The sequence below is a fragment of the Hyaena hyaena genome, unplaced genomic scaffold, assembly GCF_003009895.1.
Source record: "Hyaena hyaena isolate Hyena2069 unplaced genomic scaffold, ASM300989v1 scaffold_56, whole genome shotgun sequence".
Classification (NCBI taxonomy): domain Eukaryota; kingdom Metazoa; phylum Chordata; class Mammalia; order Carnivora; family Hyaenidae; genus Hyaena; species Hyaena hyaena.
The window spans coordinates 2,177,991-2,200,415 of record NW_024080688.1 but is presented as its reverse complement, the minus strand read 5'-3'; the positions used below and the strand labels follow the sequence as shown (position 1 = coordinate 2,200,415).

The 22,425-nt window shown below is 46.2% G+C and overlaps 1 protein-coding gene across 5 annotated transcripts in view; it reads left to right on the top strand.

The window, feature by feature from the left end:
- ATG7 (autophagy related 7) overlaps positions 1-22,425 on the top strand; it is a 241,284-nt gene that overhangs the window by 21,408 nt on the left and 197,451 nt on the right. For all 5 annotated transcript variants that reach the window (XM_039231270.1, XM_039231273.1, XM_039231272.1 and 2 more), the window contains exons 4-9: positions 2,740-2,857; positions 4,787-4,864; positions 8,223-8,339; positions 9,734-9,883; positions 19,643-19,731; positions 21,357-21,478. In XM_039231270.1, coding sequence (XP_039087201.1) covers positions 2,740-2,857; positions 4,787-4,864; positions 8,223-8,339; positions 9,734-9,883; positions 19,643-19,731; positions 21,357-21,478 — 674 coding nt within the window. The remainder of the gene's footprint in view (positions 1-2,739; positions 2,858-4,786; positions 4,865-8,222; positions 8,340-9,733; positions 9,884-19,642; positions 19,732-21,356; positions 21,479-22,425) is intronic.

Below are 22,425 nucleotides of genomic sequence, written 5' to 3'. Positions count from 1 at the left end.
GTTAAGCGTCTGACTTTAGCTCAGGTCATGATCTCACAGTTTGTGGGTTCGAGCCCCGTGTCCAGCTGTGTGCTGACAGCTCAGAGCCTGGAGCCTGCTTCTGATTCTGTGTCTCCCTCCCCACTCCTGCTCTATCTCTCTCTCTCAAAAATAAACATTGAAAAAAAATTTAAAAACAACAACAACAAAAAGAACAGAACCTCACAGATGATTACGGAAAGCAGGAGGTAATATGTGTGCCCCCGGACTGAGTAGGACGTCCTAGGTCTCCAGGGCATGTGGAGCAGAGATTCCTCCAGGTGTGGAAAGCAGCCTCAGTCTTTCTTTTTGGGGGGTTTATCCCGTCCAGGCCACCACCCTCCCTGTCTGTCCTGGATGCCCTGGCCACATGCCTGCCTTTGGCCAGGTATTAATAACAGGTGCAAACCAGCTGCAATACTTTCCTCAGTAAGCACCGTGAGACTTAGTGAAGTGAAGGCCAAGTTTCTAGAAGTAGCATCCCCAGGCAGGCCTTTCTAAGATCAATCCTTTACCTGGTTAGACTACACATCATTGTGAATTCACTGTTGGCTTTAGTATATGGGGAAGATTTCTAATTCTGATCTCGTAGCAGCTTTATTGAGATATAATTTATATACTGTAAAATTCACCCTTTTAAAATGTATAATCCAGCAGTTTTTAGTGTGTTCACAAGGTTGTGCTGCATCTGTCACCGGTTCCAGAACGTTTTCATCATTCCGGAAAGAAAGCCTATGCCCATTCGCAGTTTCTCTACATTCTTCCCTTCTCCCACCCTTGCACCCCTCCCCCACCCCCTGGCCTGGCAGCCACAGTCTGCCTTCTGTGTATGGATTTGATTATTCTGGACATTTCATATCAATGGGATTGTAGGAAACTAAACTAATATGTATCTGGGACCCAGGATTTGGACCAAATTCTCTTGTTTCCAAGTCCGGGGCTCTTTCCACTCCTCATCTGAGCCACCTCTGTGCGGAACAAGTGACTCAAACCTGGAGAGGTTGGCAGAGTGGCTTTCCCTCTCACTACCACCTCTTAAATTTGTTTCCTTGGCCACCTCCCCTGGTGGCGCTTTCCTCATGAAAAGTTCTTCTCCTTTGTAGCTGTGGCTTGTCCTCACTGGTTCACTGCATGAGCACTGATGTTCTTGGAGCCTGGCCAGCATGCTGGCAGTTGCTCGGATGCTTGCGATGACACTTGGACATTTGACACTGCGTTCACACACCTGGGACCCTCGGGCCCTTAGGAAGGAGGGTCCCTTCCTCTTGTGCTTGTATCACATAAGCTCAGAGCTTCCTTCCTTTGGTCTCAGCGGTGATTTCATAAAGCTGAGTCTGAATGTAGAGGGCCTAATGTACTGACTGCCATGCTTCCTTCCTCCTCCCTGCAGGCCGAGCCTGGCCCCTTTGTGATTTCTCTTCTCCTTAAGACGGTCTTTGATGTCCTCCTCTCACCTGGATGAAAAAATATTTTATCAGAGTAACATTGTAAGAACAACCAAGATTTGCTGACTTGTCACCCTCCAAGGGAAGGCTCTGACTGTGGAAAGTTACTTTTTTCCCAGGACTTGACATTTGGGCCCCACAAATAGTGTTTGGCAGACCCCCTCGTCCCCCCCATGGCACCCCTCCACACCTGCTCTGGGTTTTGATCTTTTCTGCTTGGAGCCCTTGCGAACCCAATCTTACACAGACTCCAAGGGAAGCAACATAACAGCTACCTGTCAGTGCAGTGCAATGCACTCTCTGCACTAGCTGTAATTGACAGCACCGTTTGGCCTCCGTAACCTGTGAGACACAAGTTAATCATTTCCAAGAAGAGACCAGATGTTTCCACGCCTGAGTTTGTATTCGGAATTAACCCGTCTTCTGCTCCCCTGAGTTTGATTACTCTGAAGAGTATAAGGGGACAGTGTAGAGTATGACACCCCTGTGACGCAACAGGCTGGTAGGCAGCCCAGGTATGACACGTACTGTCCGTGTGACTCGGACGACCCCCAGGAGTTTGCTTAGCAGCAGCTCTGCATGGAACCTGTGTGGGCTGGGGAGGTCTGGGTGCAGTTGTAAGAGGGACACAGGTTCCCTGCCTGCAGGGAGCCTGCTGTCGTCTAGTTGGGTGTATATGGCAGTCAGTCTTGGAGACGGTCTGAGACGGGATGCTCAGTTTCCCGTGCCCGCCATCATCAGTGAAGATGGGAGGGGCCTCCTGGAAAGGGAGGGTTTGCAGCAGGGCCTTGAAGGGGGGTTTGAGTGTGGAATAGGCAGTAGGCAGCCCAGTACCTTGGAGTCAGCTAGTTCTGGCTTTAGATCCCAGCTCTGCCTATGTTTGTGCGACCTTAGGCAAGTTACTTAAAGTTTTAACCAGAAGAAAAGGCCCTTAAGAGAATTCAAACCTTGTGTGGTTCTTGGCACAGGAGAAGCTCAGTAAATGGTGATTCCCTTTTGGGTTAAAGATGGGAAAGAGTGAAAACCAGGAAATCAACTTATACTGCAGGAGGGGCAGGGGAAGAACACCATGCCAAGAGATCAGGGTCAAGGGAACATAGAGGCTGTGTGTGTGTATGTGGTGCCTGTTTGTAGTTCTTAAGCGAGGATACTTAAGCGAGGATCCTCTTTTCCCAGAGAGATGTGCGGCTGACCTCTGGGCCCTGCAGAGCGCTGTCCTTTGTGTCCCACTGCTGTCCCCACTGTGCCTGCCTAACCGTGTTTCTCCCGTGTCCAGGAGTGCTCCCACGCCAGCCCACTGCTGCCCGGCTGTTGGAACGCTCTTTAACACCAACACGCTCGAGGCTTTCAAGGCCGCGGATAAGAAGCTCCTTTTGGAACACGCAGCAGACGAGGTTAGCCGGGAAGAGATGCTGCACGTGTTCTGTTTCCCCCCGTCTGTCGTCGGTACTCGAAGGTGGTCGTGGGCTTTGGCTTATTTCCCCAGCTCGCCTGCGTCGACGGGAAGGTCGGGGAGAAGACATTCAGGCTTGCAGCTGGGGAGCGGCCGGAATTTCGTGGTGGGGCAGTTGAGAAGAGTCTCGCTGTTGCTATCTAACCAGCATTTTGCAGCAGCTTGTCCTGTCCCTGAGAGTCCTGTGTCTGCGTGGCTTTGGCTCCTCTGTTCTTTATGCCCCTTGGCTCTCCAGTCCTAAGCCCGGTAATGCTCTCCGAAATGATCGTATAGTCTCTCCAGTATACTAAGGCTAAGTCTAGACTGTTCTGTCTAATTTACAAGGCACTGTGGCCTGGCCTCTGTGGTCTCTGTGGCTTTTCTCTCCGTAACTCTTGCCCTCACCTTCTCTGACCCTGTCCCAGCAAATCACTTACGATTCCTCCACCCACTCTGGTTCTCACCTCTGCCCTTGGCACATGGCGTTTGCTCTGCTGGGAGTGTCCTTCCCTTACCTGTTCATGGCCGAGTTAGTGTGAGGATTTAAAATGGTCCGACAGCTTCTCCCTGTCCCCTCTAAGCCACTTCGTCGAGTGGTCTTTGCAAAAGAGTAGTATGTATGTGGGTGGCGTGGTCAGAGAAGGAAGTCTTCTGCCTCGGGTGTCCCTTGCATCCCTCCAGGTGAATATAGCTTGGGACCTGGGTGATGACAGCTGTCCTTGGCCTCCGCTCTGGCTGCACAGTTAAAAGGCTGTCTCCACGGAGTTGGGTCAGGTCCTCATCCAGTATCAAAAACCACAGACGGCTCCTCACGGAAATCCTACCCCTTGTGCAGGGCTCAGCCTTCCCCCCCATCCACACTCCCCGGCAGTTCCCGCCCCTTCAGTTTATCAGGAGTGGGGCCTGCTCTTCGCTGCTCCAGCTCCTCCGAGGTGATCATGTCAATAGCAGTAAATTCTCTTTGCTTATTTCCCTCTTCTACCCAGTGGCTCCCGTGGGTGCAACTGTGCGTCTTGCTTAGTGACACAAAGTGGAGCAGCTAATCTTAGCGACTCGAGCATCTTGTGATCAACAGCTGCAGACCAATGTCAGCTTCTGCTTCTGGTCACAGTGCTTGCTGAGTGTGCACCAGCTCGTCATTCTCTCTCCTTCGTGTGTCAGGGCAAACAATCCCAAGCAGCACTTCCAGAAATCCGCTGTACCGAGTTCCCAGAGCCCCTCCCTGGTCCTTCCCCTCCCACCTCCCCCGCCCCCCCCCCCCCCCCCCCCCCCCCCCCCCCCCCCCCCCCCCCCCCCCCCCCCCCCCCCCGGGTCTCTGAATCCTTTTGAGGTAGCCCGTCCTCCCTGGTGGTGCATTAACACACTTCCACCTGTCTCGCTCACCGGACCCAGAGCTTCTTNCCCCCCCCCCCCCCCCCCCCCGCCCCGGGTCTCTGAATCCTTTTGAGGTAGCCCGTCCTCCCTGGTGGTGCATTAACACACTTCCACCTGTCTCGCTCACCGGACCCAGAGCTTCTTGAGGGTAGGGACTGTGTCTTTTATTCTGTAATGCTGATGTGCCCGGTAGATGATGGGCAGTCAGTAAGGATTTGCCAGAGGAAATCATGGAGGCACGAAAATGGTGTGGTGGCCTCCTCGGATGCAGAGTGGTGCTGAGAGAAGGCTTCTGGGTTCTCTCCACTTCCTTGGGCCCCGCAGGGAGTGTGGCTGGCCGAGGGGCCGTGCATCGTGGCCGGTGTGAGCTCACTTGCCCTTTGCTGCGGGGGTGAGTGGTGTGAGGCCTGGAGGAGAGAAGAGCTCGGGGCCTCTCCCCTCTGTGCCTCACTCGACAGGGTGGAGAAGCTCCGAGATGCTGGGGAACCTGGCCTGACCCTTCTCTTTGTCCTGGCAGATCTGGGAAGCCATAAAATCGGGCGCTGCCCTCGAAAACCCTGTCCTCCTCAACAAGTTCCTCCTCCTGACTTTTGCGGTAGGTAAACGGAGTCTCGGTTGCGTGCATGGCTGCGGTGCCGGCTGAGCCCCGCGCGCTTCTCCCCGAGGCCGCTGCCGGGTGTCGTTCACGGCACGGCTGCGCAAGACACGCTTATCCAACTGGTGGCCCGAAGGTGCTGGCGCTCATCCCCGGCGCAGGATTAACTCCTTCTTACTGGTCTTGGGTCCCACATGGTTTGTGTAACACAGTGACCCAGGCCCTGTCACTCAGGACACGGTCAGATCAGCTTCAGGGAGCCGTGCTTCTTTGTTGCTCACGCTCCTTCCGACGCAATCCCGTGGGGCGCTGTGGCTGGGCCCATCCCCATAGGAGAACGATGACGCCCCGGGGATCCCATCTGTCCTCCAGCGGTGTCTGGACTAGAGCGTTCACATTGCTCTACTCGGCCTGTCCACACAGCTGTGGTTCATTAGGAAAGAAAAACGTTTTGTGTCCATGTAACATCTGCTGCCTAGGGAAGTAGGGGGAGGACCAGGTCTTGGTGACGGGTGCTGTGGGGAAACGTCAGGGCTGATGATCGAGATCCGAGCCCCCCGCCCCCCCACAGGCACATGCACACACTGAACACGCGTGCATGTAGGTGTGTGTACACCTATATGTACATGGGTGTATGTCTATATATATCCACATATGAAATGATTTTAGCCTTTATAAGTAGGTTGACTATATAATATTCTGTCAAGTGTATCTTCTATAGATTCTAGGTTGTTTCTAATATTCACTATTTTATAAAATGCTGCAGTGAGCAATATTGGCCACACTGATTTTTTTTTCCTGTTCATTTTATTTCTTTAGGAGAAATTCTCTGGGGAAGGCATATAAACACATCGATGTTGAGGTGTACCATGTGCACTGTTTTACCAGCTTTATCAGTTTTGGATATTAATCCTCTTCCCCACATCCATCCATCCATCCATCCATCCATCCATCCATCTATCTTCCTTCCCTCCTTCCCTCCCTCCCCCCTCCTTCCTCCCCTCCTCCCTCCTCTCTCCTCCACTCCCTTCTTTCTTTTGCTAAGTTATAGGTCTTGCCTTTCTTGCTGCCCCATGAACTAATCCTGTTTCTTCTGAATGCTGCCTGATATGCTGCCCAAGGCAAAGGAGAGAATGATAAAAGTCCTACTGAAGGCCGTGCCTGAGGGTGGCCATCTATCTATAAGGAGCACATTTCCTAACACGTTATGATGCTTTCTGTGTAATAGTGGGGGCGATAGAAAAATGTTTAAATTCTCCATGAGATTACTAGCTGTAATTTGGCATGAATAATTTGAATTGTCTGTAAATGTGAGCGGGTTTTCTAGATCTGCTACTAAGAGAGAGATAAGTGGTGCTAGTTAAAGATTTCTGGGTTTGTTACTTTAACATCAATGTATTTTCTGTACTGAGAATTCAAGTTAGTAGAATCTGACAATTTGCATTTGATGAGAAAAATAACATCAGCTCTTAGTTAAAGTTTTAAGAGTTAGTGTGTGTATTGGCCCTGTTGCCCTTTTAACTGACCATTCTTGGCCTACCTTAAAAAAAATTAAAAGTCTCTGTCTTTTAAGATCCTCAAATACAAAGGGCTTTATGTTTAATTTAATTGAGGTCCTTTGTATCCTGAAAAGAATTCTAAGAAATTCAAGCCTTTTGACTTTTGAAGAGGATCTGATAAAGCTTCTTAGAAATTATAAAGTCCTTCATCTTGAATTGTTTAACCTTTGACTAAAGATCAGTTATGACAAATCATTTAAGTACAAAGAAAAGAGTATAATCTCTGGAGGTATTTTTTGCTTTTCTTTCTGCTGCTTTTAGGATTCAAAGGAACAGGCACTTCATTCATTTCAATTGTGTAGTTTGTTTTGCTGTTGTCAAAAGGGAATTTGTTGTCAGTTGATCGATTAATGGCAGAATTAGAGATTGGAATCTATAATCTACGTGACTTTTCTCGCGTAGACACACGTTTATATATACATTTATTTTTATTTAAAGAGTTATCTAGTACGATTTCATTTATATGAAAAGCCCAGAATGGGCAAATCCATAGAGACAGAAAATAGATGAGGGGTTGCTAGGGGTGGGGGAGGGGGGAATGGGGAGTTCTGTGAGTGGGTATTTCTAACAAACTAGTTGGGGGGGGGGTGCTACTATTGGAGTTTTCTTTTGGGGGCAGTGAACTTGGTCTGCGATTGGGTGATGGTGCTATGACCTTGCTCATGTGCCAGGCAAACACTCAGGTGTACACTTTAGCACAGTTAATTGTACAATGTGAATTCTGTCTCAATAAAAAGTCATCAAACAACTATCTATCCTTTATTCTTAGCAAGATTAAAGGAGAAATGTTGATTAGCCAAATAAACAGACCGAAGGAGATGCTCTCAGACACCGAGAATACTGTGAGGTCCCATAGTATGAGTGATGAAGGCCAAAAAGGCTGCAAGAGGTGAGAGGCAAGAGCCTCCAGCCTGAGAGAAAACAGTTATCGAAAGCAGCTTCCTGAGTCATTGCCCCTGCCTCGCTTCCCCTGCTGGGGGAGCCATCAGATTCACCCCTGAAGATGTAGTCTCATGTCACTGACGCTCTTTGTCCTTAGAACCTCTTCTGTGACTCATGGCTCAGGTTATCTCTGCCTGTATAGAGAGTGAGATGCCCAAAGACTGAAATGGGTTTTCTTTATCTTCTTATGATCAGAGTGGCTAATGTATGATCTTGTACATAGCAAGGGCTTAATAATTGTTGACCTGAATTTCACCAACAAGGTATTTCTGAAAGTATTTTATTATCTCAGACATTTATAGGTTATGGTTAGTACAGCTTCTTCAAAAACATGCTTAGTTCATTTGACTGTGAAGAGTGGAGCCGTGTCTGGTGGCTGTGCTCCCCAGTTGAGTCGTAGAGTATGTGTGGTTCTGTGGAGGAAGCTGGTATTTTGGAAAAGGAATTCTGCTTCCTCTCCACTAATCAGTGTCTTTGTTTGGCTCAAGTTCTTTTCTTCAACACCCCCCCCCCCAACCCCCATAAACTTCAGTTTTCTGTCTATAAAATGGGATAATAGTTACCTCTTGGGGTGGTTTTGTGTATTACACAGTGATGACGATAATTGTCAACACTTTCTGTTGGCAAGTGGATGATAAATATGTTATTCATGATAGATTACTGTTTGGTGTGTGGGCATGTTTTAGGAGAAAGAGAAATTCTGTATTCTATCCTGAGTTCTGCTGGAGAGGAGACTTTCTGACCAGCTGATTCTGTGTTGTGTGCATCAGTGGGTCTGAGCGGTGATGGGGAATTACATCAGTAGTTGCATTTCCGTTTCATCATTGGCTATAACCCTCTTGTATTCTTTCTTCTAGGATCTAAAGAAGTACCACTTCTACTACTGGTTTTGCTTCCCTGCTCTCTGCCTTCCAGAGAGTATACCCCTCATTCAGGGGCCAGTGGGCTTGGATCAAAGGTTTTCACCAAAACAGGTATCAACATATTAGCAAAATGCAGGTAAACTTGGGCGTAATAAGCTTGAGTACTTTATCGAAAGACAAGCCCTTGTCTGAATGAAGAGGTGGTCACCATGGGGTCCTCCAAAGATGCCATGAGGAGCAGACTTATTTACGAAATGTTTGTAAAATCATTTTGGAGGAGTGATGCGAGGTGCTTTTTGCAGATATTCTGTGACATTTGGTGAAAGCCTAAGCCAGTAGAAGAGCTATAGGAACATATTGAAAGTCTGCAAGAATTTGCCAAAATGTGGCTTTCGCTTTCATCGCAGAGGATCCTTAGGCGCTAGTTGTACTTTGGGAAGAGAGTCTTTGAAACCAAATAGAAGATCTTCTACTGCCCTCACACCAAGGTGTGGAACTTCTGCACCAGGAATGGCACACACAGGTAGCCTTTGTGGTCTAAGAAAGACAGTGAGAAAGAGGTTGTGCTGAGGAGGGCAGTGAAAATCATCAGGCTAGTACAGCACCGACCCTCAGCCGAAGAATCCTGACTATCCTGGAAACAAGGTTTGAGTGGCAAGATGATTTGAATTCATGAACCACGTCAGTCACTAAACCATGAGTTCTAACACCAGCGAGAAACCCTTATTGATGACAATTTAGTAATTTTGTTTAGTACAAATCAAAGGCTGTGGTTTTGCGGAACTGATTTCCCAAGAAGTGTAAGTAGAGGAAAACGATTATGCCAGGACAACTGACTGCTGATGGCTACGGGGCTTCTTTTAGGAGCGACATAAATGTTCTAAAATTATCAGGTCGATGGGGTGCCCAGCTGGCTTAGTTGGAAAAGCATCTGACTCTTGATCTCAGGGGTCACGAGTTCAAGCCCCACATTGGGTATAGAGATTACTTTTTTTTTTTTTTTAAAAAAAAGGAACTTTAAAATGAGTTGATGGTTGCATAATCCTGTGAACATGCCTAAAAACAGCACTGAATTATGCATTTTATGTGGGTGAATTGTATAATAAGTGGGGTATGCCTCAGTAATACTGTTGTTTTATGGAGAGATTCAGGGTAAAGTTTATCAGTGATGGATTCAGTGCTTGGTTATTACAGGAGAGAAATAATGTTGGGAGCTCTCTCCCTACACCGTCGTGGTTAATATCTTAGGGAACCACCGTGCCACACCATGGAAGTGTCTCCTTGTGCCCCTGTCTAAGACACCAACATGCACATGGGAGGTGTTACATGGAAGTGAAGTGCTGTTATTTGCGGGGCGCTCCTGTGTTCATTTGCTGCAAAAGAAACACAGGGGTATGCTCAGTCATTTCCAGTCTTCTGACGTGAAAATGCCTTTTATGTTAATTTTCAGCTCAGAATTGGGTATGTGACTGTCCGGAGGATAACTCAGTGTTTCCTGTTCTTAGATTCAAGCCCTCGAACGTGCGTATGATGATCTTTGTCACACAGAAGGAGTCCCAGCGCTCCCTTACTTCTTAATCAAATATGATGAGAATGTGGTGCTGGTGTCCCTGCTCAAACACTGCAGCGATTTCTTCCAAGACCAAAGGACGAAGGTCAGAGAAACTCTTGAGTTTCATTTCATTACCCATTAAAAAAAAGAGTCTGATGTTCATGTTATGATAGACCACTACAAAATTCCAACTCAGTTAGATTTCTTTGGCCCTCCAAAGAATGTTGCAGAGTGTTTCTTTGCCTTCTCCCTTTCCCACCGCTGCCATCCCCAAATCAGCTGCTCCTCCGGATTTTCCTAGCTCACTTCCTGTTGGGTTCCTCACGTCCTATTAGTGATAGAGTCATTTCAGTTTTTGCTCCAGTATATTTTGTGTCTGTATTTTAACTTATTTCTAGAGTTACCACCATAGTTCAGGCCCTGATTCCTTCTCTCCTGGATAGTTAGCCTTCCCGCTTCCATCTTGCACGCCACCATGATAGAAGAATCTGCCTCAAACTGCTCACGTAGAACCTAGGGTTCAATGATCACGAGTTAATGGTGTCTTCTCTCTGACTCCAAGCCACCTTTCCTGCCTCACCTTCCACTCTTTTCCTCATAAACCATGGCTCCAACCAAGTTTTCCTGTGTGTGTGTTTTTTTTTAATGTTAATTTTTATTTTTGAGAGGGGGTGACAGATAGAGGAAGACAGAGGATCCAAAGTAGGCTCCGCACTGTCAGTGCAGAGCTGGAAGCAGAACCTGAACTCACAAACTGTGAGATCAAGGCCTGAGCCGAAGTCAGACACTTAACAAACTGAGCCACACGGGCGCCTCTACCTCGGACTTTTTCTATATCTCTCTTTGACCGTGTATCAAATCATCTGAAATCTATTCTACCTGTGAAGATCCTAAGAAAGTCTCCTTGTTGGAATCCTAGCTGCACAGTGAAGCCTTCTCATAGATCTTCCCTTTCCTGATCTCACTGCATTTTTTCCCTATTCTTCATTTACTGTGCTGTGCCCTTGTCAAATTACTTTTGTTCCATACTAGACAGGAAGCTCCCAAGGGCAGGACTGCGTCTTCTGTATCTGTGGGTCCACAGTGTCTAACACTTGTCTTGGGTCCTCAATAAAATTCTTCTGAACGGATCAAAAAGTACTGTCAGTGTCTTTTCGAAGTAATGAGAGATATAGTAAGCTATCTCAGCCATATAAGAGATTGTAAATTAAAAATTTTAAAATTGATGAATTTTGTGAAGTCATGAAGTCCAGTGGGATAATTTCAATAGCCATGTAGACATATCCGAGTTGAGAAGAGAGAGACCTCTAACTGATGCCCTGATTATTCCGTAGCCTGAACTTAAGAAACTTTTTTTAAGTACATTTTTCCCCCCCAATGACATCAGCGTTTTCCTTCACGAAATAATCCTTTCTTAGGTGCTCTGCACTCTATTTTCTGTCCTCTTCTTTTCTGTCTTTTTGAAAAATACCAGTTGTGACCCACTAAGTGATTTGGACTCTGAAGTAGGTCATCACTTCCTTTGGACAATGTTGTGTGCCCCGTTTGAGAATACTGTCAGATAAATGAACGACACTAAGTATGGTTCCGCTCGTTCTTTTTATTTCCAGCTGCATCTTTCTGCTTTTAAATTCTCACAAAGCTATTCGGCTGTTATTTTAAGTTTTTGTTTTTTAAGTAAGCATTTTGTGTATCTCCTACTAATCTCTTCCTATTTTTCAAAGACTGAGATTATACTATATTCTCTTTGATTGTAGCATTTTAGCAGAACACTATCGCAGTCTGCATCAGCATCCTTTCTGATAGATGACGTGACTTTTCTGACACACAGTTTTCTCATACGTCTTCCTCATTAGGAGCCTCCTTGTGCATCAGATCCCTGCCATCCCCCACTTTCCTCGAATTATTTCCTCGCGAAGAGTTTCCAGATACAGAGTGACTGGGCTGAAGAGTTTGGACACTTGAAGGTGTCTGATCGGTGGTGTCCTGACAACTGTCGGACAGCTGGCTGTCTCTCAGGCGGGGTGAGACCCTGACTGTGCAGCGTCTGCTGCTTTCCGGGGCGCCACAACCCCCGCCGCGGCCAGCCTCAGGCTGCCAGTGCAGAGCCCCAGGGCGCGGAGGTGGACAGGGTGCTAACAACCGGCTCACCCCCGCCTGTCCTGACCGGCTCCAGCTCGCTGCTGCTTGCTCTAACTGCGGGTCACAGGCTGCCAGTCCGCCCTCCTGCCGGCCACGGCCCCTCTACCAGCACTGGGATGTCACACAGCCCACGCGTTTACATCGGTTAAAACCGGGCCACGTCTGAGTGCTCCTTTCCCTCAGCGAAGTATTGCTTCTACTCTCCTGCATCGCTGACAATTAGCCAGTGCTTGTGATTCCGTCAGAAACTGCCCGGGTCGCTGACCTGTGGCCCGTCGTTAGGGAAAGCTTGCTTGAGGCTCCTGCTTTCTTCAGAGGAGGCGCTGACGACTGGATGTTTGGGTTACATTTTGTAGTTTTAACAACATCAGCCTCTAATTCAAGGGTTTGAAAACTCTTTGGACACAGCCAGTGGTATGCTCTCAGCGGGGCTCTTTGCTCGCTTAGCAAGCTCCCACCGTGGCGGCTGACTGCGACATCGCTGTGCATCAGACCCTTGGATTTGCGTCCTGCACCTTCTAACCGTGTAATCGCCTTTGCGCATTTCCTGTTTTCAAGCATTTGAGCGACAGACGGCCATTTGTCAGAGAAGCGTGGTTTATGGGATCAGCGTGGAGATTTCTCTAGCCCGGGATACTCAAGTTGACGATTTCACCCTCTTTTCTTTCTTACGTTGAGCTTTTTCAGCAAATAGCCAGGTGGACGGCAGCCAGAACATGACTGAACCACTTGAGTGAATTGTGTGCTCGCAGCCAAGTAGAAAGGAGCGTTTATTTCGTCAGCCTTTTAAACAAAGTTGTTGGGTTTTTTTCCAGTTACATTTTGTTTTTTTTTCCTACTGATTTGTGTGGTAAAAGGAAGTGATTTGCTGCCCAGCTTCACACAATGACTTTGTGGCACAGCCAGTCGGAGAACGCAGAACTCCTGGCCCACGATTATTTCTGACTGCTACTACTACCAAACCAAAAAAGAAAAAAATCCATTTACCCGAACAGTTCAGCTGGCATATCTAGCACTGTGCTGACTAACAATTCCTACAATGACTGAGGTTCCTGATTTGGTTCCGAAAGCACTAAAAGATTTGAAATCACTTTTGAACCATCAAAGAAATACTAAATGATGTTCAGCCTAATGTCAAATGTATTCCATCATTTTCCTGTCTGGAGGCTTGCTTTTTTGCACTCATGCCTGCCTCGTGTGGGTAAGAGAGTCACTCCGAAGCGTGTCCACGTGACCCTCCCTTTATGGGTGACAGATTCCTCTTTAGCAGTTAATTCCTGCCCTGTGGCTCCTCTTAGATCAGGTCGCCCTAAGAAACTTATTTCTGTTTTTTTCTACTCAGAAAAAGATTTGTTTTTTTTCTTACTGCCTTCCTACCTCACTGCCTTTGTATTTAGTGTCAGAAATCAGCTCATTCTTTGAAATTAGGCACCTGCCTGTAGGATCTAATATGACTGTCTAACTTCCATCATTTAAATTCACTTGGTTCTGAGGCATCCCGGTGGCTCAATTGGTTAAAAGTCCGACTCCTGATACAGGCTCAGGTCATGATCTTGCATTTGCGATCTCACAGTCATGAGATTGAGCCCTGCACTGGGCTCCTCCCTGAGTGTGGAGGCTGCTTGGGATCCTCTCTCTCTCTCTCTGTCCCTCCCCTGCTCACTCTCTCTCTTTCTCTCTGTCTCTCTCTCAAAATAAATAAATTCACTTACTTCCAACTCTGCATTTACAGATAGTAACACTTAAATGTAGAAAATATTTGATAAACTGGAATTTATCCCCTCATTTTCTCTGCCAGTTAGGAAAAGGGAACCTTGAGAGTGAAGGTAGAGAACTATGGTAAGATTGAACTGAACAGAGAGGTCAGTGAAGTTACTACAGTAGCAATTATTTACATTGCTCTTACAGTTAGCATTCAGTAAGGGCTTGCCTTGTTTGCAGTCTCTGTCCAGACAGGGTTCTCCAAAGATGAGAAACCCGGCACAGAGAGGTCCTATGAGAGCACGGGACTCAGGACATTGGATAAGAGTCCAGGTTTATTGAGTCACATTTGGAAGTTTGAAACTCAAGAATCTCTATACGGAAGGTATTTTCTGGATTGATACTCTCTGGATTCTTCCTAAATAAAACTTAAGTAGCCATTAGATACCCAGTAAGATTGAGCCTAAGAATATGAGGCTATTAATATTTTATTATCTTATAACCTATGTAGGATTTTTTTCTCTCTTTGATGTTCTATAAAGTTCTATAATTCTGGAGCTAGAAGGAATCCTTTGAGATGAAATGATACAACCTCTCCGTTTTATAGGTGAGGAAAGCACTTTGCCAAGGTCGGTCCCCCACTACGCTTATATGCCTGCCTACTCCCACAACGAGGCCTGGAAATCAGGTCGCTGTGGAATCGGAACGCATGCCTGCTGACCTCCACATCAGCTGTTTTCACGTCAGGTCACCTTCTTCTAAGCTGAGTGAAAGGTTACAGAAGTAGGCGGCCAGTGTCTCCCTTTCCCCCCTTTTCTTGCTGCATAATAGAGTTGTACTTGTCTTTGATGAATTTTTAAAAATTTGAAGTTGAAGCGATGATCAATAAATGTAGTTTGTCCAGCAGAGGCCATCTGTCATGGTTGACAGCAGGGAACAGAAGTGTCCCGGGTGGTGGTGATGGCCAACAGGACGAGAAGACTTCAAACAAGGCAGACAGCTTCTTTGTTCAGAGGGAGCCCTGGGCAGGGAACATCACTTGTTGAGTTCTCTCGCTTCTCAGAGCAAATCCTTTGAGATTCAGCTGCCACATTCTCAGCCGGGAGAGTCTCAGGGTCAGGATGTCCCTGGAGAGGGAGCTGTACTGTTGACAAAGGACAGGGGAGGGAAAGGAGCCAGCTGAGGTGCCACACCACAGCTCCACGGTCTTCGATGTGAGCTTCAGCCGTCAGCTCCCTCCTTCCAGCCGCCCCCCAGGATCCCTGCCTGGAGATGGGGCAGGAGAGACGGAGATTTCCAGAGCTTTCCGTATAGCTTTCCATTTGTTCAGCACAGTTTGCTGAGTAGCCGGTGCCATGCTGGGCACCAGGGACGGAAGGTGTGTGTGATATCCATTGCTCCAGCATTCACAGAGCTCAGAGGCCAGCAAGGGAAACAGATGTGAAAGGCATCCTGTGTCTTCTCCATTCTAAAATGCTTTTTCCTTCACATTTTCATTTTTCTGAAGTCAGGAATTTCTTGCACTTGTTTTGTATCTTTGATGCAGTGATGTTTCCCTGTTTTTTTTTTTCTATACACTTTGAGAGTGGATTTCAAAATCTGTGGTGCTTTGAATCAAGAAAATACCCTGGTTTAACAAATAATCACAACTACCATGGGAAAACCATAGGATGCAATAAACTCCATTTTAACAATCCTAGACCTGAAGTGGCGAGCGCCAGGACGATTGTGCTCCTCCCAGGAATGACCAGAGGAGACCACAGAGCACGTGGGTGTTGGTACCTAGGGAGTATGTTCAGGGAGGGAGGACCATACTTTGAGAAACCGCTGCAGACTCTCAAGAGGTCGTTGTAACTTGGCCGCACCTCAGAATCCCCTGCGGAGCTTTTACGTAAAACACACCCCAGACGGATGAGATCAGAACTTCTGGGGATGGGACCCAGGCCTCAGGAGCTTTGAAAGCTTCCCAGCTGATTGTCCTGCACATTCACGTATGCCGACCAAGGCTGGGGAGGCTTGAGGGCAGAGCGGTGCTCCCAGACTGCAGCGGGCACGCAGATCCCCTGGATCCTTGAGAAAATGCCGATTTGGATCCAGCAGGGCTGGAGACAGGGAGTCTGAGATTCTGCATTTTTTAAAAATGTTTATTTATTTTTGAGAGAGAGAGACAGAAACAGTGCGAGTGGGGGAAGGGGCAGAGAGGGAGGGAGACAAGGAATCTGAAACAGGCTCCAGGCTCCGAGCTGTCAGCACAGAGCCTGACACTTGGCTTGAACTCACGAACCATGAGATCATGACCTGAGCTGAAGTCGGACACTTAACTGACTGAGCCCCCCACCCAGGCACCCCTGAGATTCTGCATGTCTGACAGTCCCAGGTGACGCTCTGCTGCTGGTGCGGGGACCACATTTGACAGAGAATGGAAAGACATAGAGCCAATCCAGACTTGTCAAGGTAGTTAAAAGTGGCCCCGCAGGCTTTTTTTCCTTTTTTCTACAAGACCACCTTCTGCAATGGTTCCCAGAGTCAGTCCGCGGACAGGGCCAACTGCACCAGAATTACTTAGGTGAGGCTCAGGACTGGAGATTCGAGGACACTGATAATAATATTATCAGCGCTACACGTGTGCAGGGCTTTTGACGTCAGTACCACAGTTTGTAATCCTCACTCCAGCTCCGTGAAGTAGCTGCATGCTTTGATTTAGGTTTCAGAAGCTGAGGCCTGAAGAATTTGTCTTCTTTGCCCTAGGCCACATGTGTAGTAATCTCTGCATACTCTCTGTAAAAGCTTCCTGGATGCTGATGTTTCATCTCCCGTGGAAAAGGAAATCTCAAAGACATTCTGTAGTTCCTGAAATGATGGTCATATGTTTGGCTCTGTATTGAATTAAATCCAAATCTGTCTGTGTGCATTGAAGACATGAAATGGATCTAGGCAGAAATCTTCAGTGTTAGGAATAAGAAAATTTCACATAGGGAAGGTAGCAAGAAAAGAATATCCTTGGAATAATACAGTAATTGTCTGATAAGGCAGTAGTAAAATTCCCTTTCAGAGATTTTTACTGAGCACAGATGAAGGCTAATTAATGGTCCTTCGTAGGAAATAGGAAAAAGTTATACACTGGCAGGGAAGGACAGATACCATATGTTTTCACTCATATGTGGATCAGGAGAAACTTAACAGAGGACCATGGGGGAGGGGAAGGGGAAAAAATAGTTAAGGACAAGGAGGGAGGCAAACCATAAGAGACTCTTAAGTAGTGAGAACAAGCAATGGGCTGATGGGGGCTGGGGGAGAGGGGAAAGTGGGTGATAGGCCTGGAAGAGGGCACTTGTTGGGATGAGCACTGGGTGTTATATGGAAACCAATGTGACAATAAACTATAAAGAAAAAAAAAGTTATACACCAATACAATGAAATGCCATCGGCCACTATTGACAGTGGTTGTAGAATGACATTTATTGGCAGGGAAGAGAGTTCACAGTAGACTAAGAGATATAAAACAGTATTTAGAGCATGATCTAAGTTTTCTTTAGCAATAAAGTTATACTAAAATTAAAAAATTCTACAAGAGTTACAGTAATAAAGTATATTTATGCAAAGAGGAAATTATGGGAGGTTATACACCAAGGTGTTGATGTTGGTTTTCTCTGGATGGTGACCTAGAGTCTGACTGGCCTGCCTTCCTTCCTTTTGTTTCCTTTCTTTCCTTTCTCTGAATATAGGTTAAGCTTCTGTTTTGTGTCTAACATATTGAGCATTGCAGTAAATGAATGGAAGTGTTTGGGCTGATCGCATTCTTATAAAACTAACTGATCTAGAGTAACTGAAATTCTGCCATGTTTTTATTTAACCCACAAATACACCTATAAAGGAAACCTGTGGGTTGACTTACGGTTCCCTCCCAACCATCTTTCTTCCCTTCCTCCCTTTCTCTCTCCTTTCACCCACCCATCCTTCTTCCCTCCCATCCACCCATCATCCACCCATCCACCCATCCATCTTTTTATCATTCAGCATGCATTCACTAAGTATCTGCTGTGTATATATGAACTGATCATGGGGAGATGAAAAAGATACACCCTGTTCTTTAGATACTCACTGCTTCCCTTTTTAAGATACAGTTTTTGCTTTGGTGTAATTTTAGATTTGTAAAAAGTTGAAAGTACAGTGCAGGGAGGGTTCCCATACACCGTCTCCCAGTTTTAGCTTTCTGTACTGTAACCACCATACATTAGCATGGTACCTTTGTCAAACCCGAGAAGCCGGCATAGTTTACGATTACCTAAACTCCAGACGTTCAGCTGTTAACCAGTTTTCTGCACATCTTCCTTCTGTTTCAGGAGCCATTCCAGGAGACCACATGCACTTTATTGCCATGTCTCTTTGGTCTCCTCTGCTCAGTAGTAGTTTCTCAGGCGTTCCTTGTTTTTGATGACCTGGACCATTTTGAAGAGTTATGGAGAGTTATTTTGGTAGAATGCCCCCTAATTTGGATTTATCTGATGTTTTCGTATGATTAGACTAGGGTTATGGGTTTTGGGAAAGAGTGCCACTAAGGTAAAGTACCCTGGTCATCACATCTTACAGGGGCTACCTGATACTTACATGCATCCTTGATCATGTTAAACTTGACCACGTGGTTAAGGTAGTCTTTACCAGATTTCTCCATTGTGAAGTTACTGTTTTTGTCTTTGGAAGTGGGTCACTAAGTCTGGCCCACCTTCAAGGAGGAGAAGGATTAACCTCTATTCCTGGAGGGGGCAGTATCTGTATATACTGTTTGGAAATCTGTAAAGAAGACTTATCTCTTCACATTCATATATTTGTTTATCCCATCCCTTATTTATATCAGTTTGGACTCATAGGTGTTTATTTAAGACTTTGGCCTATAATCCAATACCATGTTATTTATTTTATTGCTTAGATTTTTCCAGTCTTAGGCATTGAATGCCGTTTCAGTTGGTTCTTGTGTCCCCTTCACATGCCCCCGTGCTTTTGTTTATTGAGCACTTCCTTTATTATTTTTTTTAAGTTTATTTATTTACTTTGAGAGAGAGCACAAGCTGGGGAGAGGCAGAGAAAGGGAGAGACAGAATCCCAAGCAGGTTCCATGCCCTCGAGGCAGAGCCTGGTGTGGGGCTCGAACTCACAAACTGTGAGATCACTCAAGAGTCAGACACTTAACTGACTGTGCCACCCGGCACTGCCTTCCTTACTCTTTGATAGACAAGCTGCTTCAGACTCTTCGTGTATTGTACCTGTCCCTGTCCTAGAGTCAGCCATGTGTTCAAGGAGTCCTGATTCCTTTTATGGGAGGATGGTATTTAGAAATTAAGATCTGGGTGCTACATGCCCCTTGTCTTTTGAAACGAAGAAAAAAAGCGAAAATTGGTATATATAATGTACAAATTGCTATGGAAGCACAGCAGACGGAGCGATTGTTCCCACCAAAGGGAGTCTTCACTGAAGAAATGGTATTTGAATTTGAGTAGAGTTTTCCAGACAGAGGTCAAGGTGGAGGGAGTTGGAGGGGGAAGGAGTGGAAAGAAATACATGTTAGCAGTATCAAGAGCATCTGACTGTAGACTTATAATGGTAGTGGCCCTTCCGTTTATTTTCTCACTACATAAACATTAGCAGTTTTCACAAATTGTTATCTCTTTATAAATAGAGGACAGTCGCTCTGTGAGCCCTGACAGCTGACTCTCTTCTCGCCCCCTATTTTCCCACGGAGTCTCTCTTTCTTTTAAACGTACCTAGTTCCTACTCTGCCGGGCCCACCGCAAGGCATTGGTGTGGTGCAGAGAAGGATTGGATAGCCCCTCCATCAAGCAGTTCTGGGGTCTGGTGTGAGCTCCTTTTGCTTTCTTCTCTGCCCTCTAGCCCTTCATCAACTGTCTAATTTCTTAATGCTTTTGCCGAACAGCAGATAAAGGTAAGAGGAAGTGTTAGCAGTGTCTGCACTGCGAAACTGACACGCTCTTTGACTCACTCAGCAAGTCTCTTCTGTTCACAGGTAACGATTGGTGTGTACGATCCCTGTAACTTAGCCCAGCACCCTGGATGGCCTTTGAGGAATCTTTTGGTCCTTGCAGCTCACCGATGGTATTTACATGTGTGTGTCTGTGTCTGTCTGTCTGTCTGTCTATCTGTTTTTGACCTTGTGTCCGCCTATATCTGTGTCTCCTTTTTTCCCCAAGTGCATTTTTTTTTGTTCATTTCTTGCATAGAAACCAGATAATAAATCAATGAATGAGTCACAATCCAATCCATCAGTGATGAGCCCCCAACCAGGTGTGTTATGGAGCTGCAGGCTCTGACCATACTGCAGCAAAGATATTTCAGAGTAGGGCGGGGTAAGCCGGAGGTCCCAGTCCCCAAATCCTCCAGCCATTCCCTCCAGCTATCTGGGTCACTCTCAGATAGGATTTTCCTACTGCTACCATCTTCTTTTTCTCCTGACCCTAAAATAGTGAAAACAGAGTGTATCTAAGAGCTCAGTATGCATTTGAAAAGATGCTCAACCTCATTAGGCATTATGGACATAAAATATAATGAGAGACTGCTCAGTAATAGAGATACCGAGGTACCATGCTGAGATACTACTACATGCCTGCCAAATGACTTAAAAAAGATGACAATACCAAGTGTTGTCAAAGATGTGAATTGGTTGAAACCCTCAAACACTGCTAGAAAACTGGCAGCCTCCACCAAAGTTAAAACTATCTGTGGCTCAGTGATTTCCTTCTCAGATATATAATGCACAGAAATGTGTACTCAGCTACAAAGCAAACGCATGTGCAGGAATTTTTATAGCAGCTTCATTCTTAATAGTCCAATACTGGAAATAACCCAGATGTCCTTCAGCAGTGAAGTGGATAATGAATTGTCGTGTATTCATTGCGAGGGAATGTGGTGTTGTATTGAATCTGAGTGAACTACTGATAACATGTATCAGCACGGGTGTCATAATGTTGAGTGAAATGACATCATGTTGAGTACAATAAGCTGGACCGATGAGAATGCGCACTCTGTGATTCCTCCTACGTGAACATGAGACCGGGCACCACCCAGGAACGGACCTAGACAGCGGAGTGGTAGTTACTCTGGAGGGGGGTGGGCAGTGACTGTGAGAAGGCATTGGATGAGCTCCTTCATATTTAAGATTTGTGTACTTGTCTTTGTATCTGTTTTACGTACATAAAAGTGCTTAAAACAAACGAAGATAGTTAAATTATAGTTGGTCCCCAGGGGAGAATGGTTACACTCGCTTATCCAGGGGGTGAGTCTGTAGAGCGCACACAGCCTTCCTAACTGCTACTGACTGCAGTGCCGTTTCATAGAATAGGAGGTCAGAGAGGGAGAAGGAGGCCCAGAAGACACCCTGTATGTCTTAGAGGTTCTTTTTAACATCTTGTAAGCTCTTTCCCCTGCATTGATGATTCATTGGTCAGAATTATTTATTTGCAACGTGATTGTTATATAAAATTCACTTAGCAATCACAGCCAATTCATTGTTCGGCCTCTAAACATTTGGACAAAGGAGAGCATACTTGGACACGTTCAAAATCTCTCAGAGGTTAAGGCCATGTCCCAGGGGCGTCAGGGAGGCATAATTACAATGCATTGAATACTCTCCAACTGCTTTTGCCGCAGCTCTTATGAGAGCTCTTTCTTTTCCTTCCTTAAAAACAAAAATGAATTCATTAAAACCTGGCGCCTGACATCAGGAGCAGCAGTTTCCAGTCTGTTGAAATCCTCTGCTTCCGGGACCGCACCATGCAGGGCGTGAGAGACATTGCCCACAGCATTGTCTTCGAAGTGAAGCTTCCCGAAATGGCATTCAGCCCAGGTAATTTGCCGGTCGTTGAGAATGCATGTAATTATCATTTATCAGAAGAAGCCTCAGCAAGTTTAACGTTACTCTCATCCCTTCACAATGGCAGCAGAAGATAGAGGAAAGCACAGTCCCTACCTCTCTGCCCCTGGGAACGCCTCCCTGGGACGGAGGCCACACTCCGCTATTCAGGAAGCAACAAAGGTGCAGATTGTCCTCAGGAAATTTCCTCCAGGCCTTTTTTTTTTAATCTTTCAGACTTGAGGATTTTCTTCCCCCTTCCTAGGTTTTGTTTCATATAAAATGTTTATTCCTGACCTTTCTTAGAGAAAGAATGAAGTATTAACATACTTACAGATTTATTTGTTGCCCCAAGTTTTGTGTGGTCCTGTTCTCCCCATAGGAAACCAGTTAGCACACATGCCCTTTCTCCTTCCATGTTTAATACTCTTACTTGACCCTGTGTGGTAGATGTTGGCTATTACCTCTGTAAGTTAGGAAACTTGGGTTCACGGGGATTTTATAGGTGTGCGTGCGTGTACATACACGTATATATTTATATACATGTCACAAAGTAGAACACGTCCTCAAATTCAAGTAAAATAAAGGTAATAGTACCTGCCTCATGGAGTATATACCCTAGGACAAATCTGCGTCCCGTGTAAAAGAACGCAGTGTCTGGCATAGGCATTTAATACATGCTCATTTATGTTAACTTCCTGTCTTACACAAAGCCCAGCACTCTCCAGAACGTTCCCTCAGACTTCTATGACCTACGCGCTTTCCAGGCTACTTTTGTGTCCACTGTTTAATCGGCCCTTCACCGCGTGTGTGTTGTGCCGAGGCACGCTGCTTTCTTTAGAGTCTGGGGTCATGTGCTCTAGACTGTGTGTGTTGGAGAGGGCGGTGGTGACATCGCTTCCGAGATGTCATTTCTAGAGTGCAGAAGTCAGGTTTCAGGG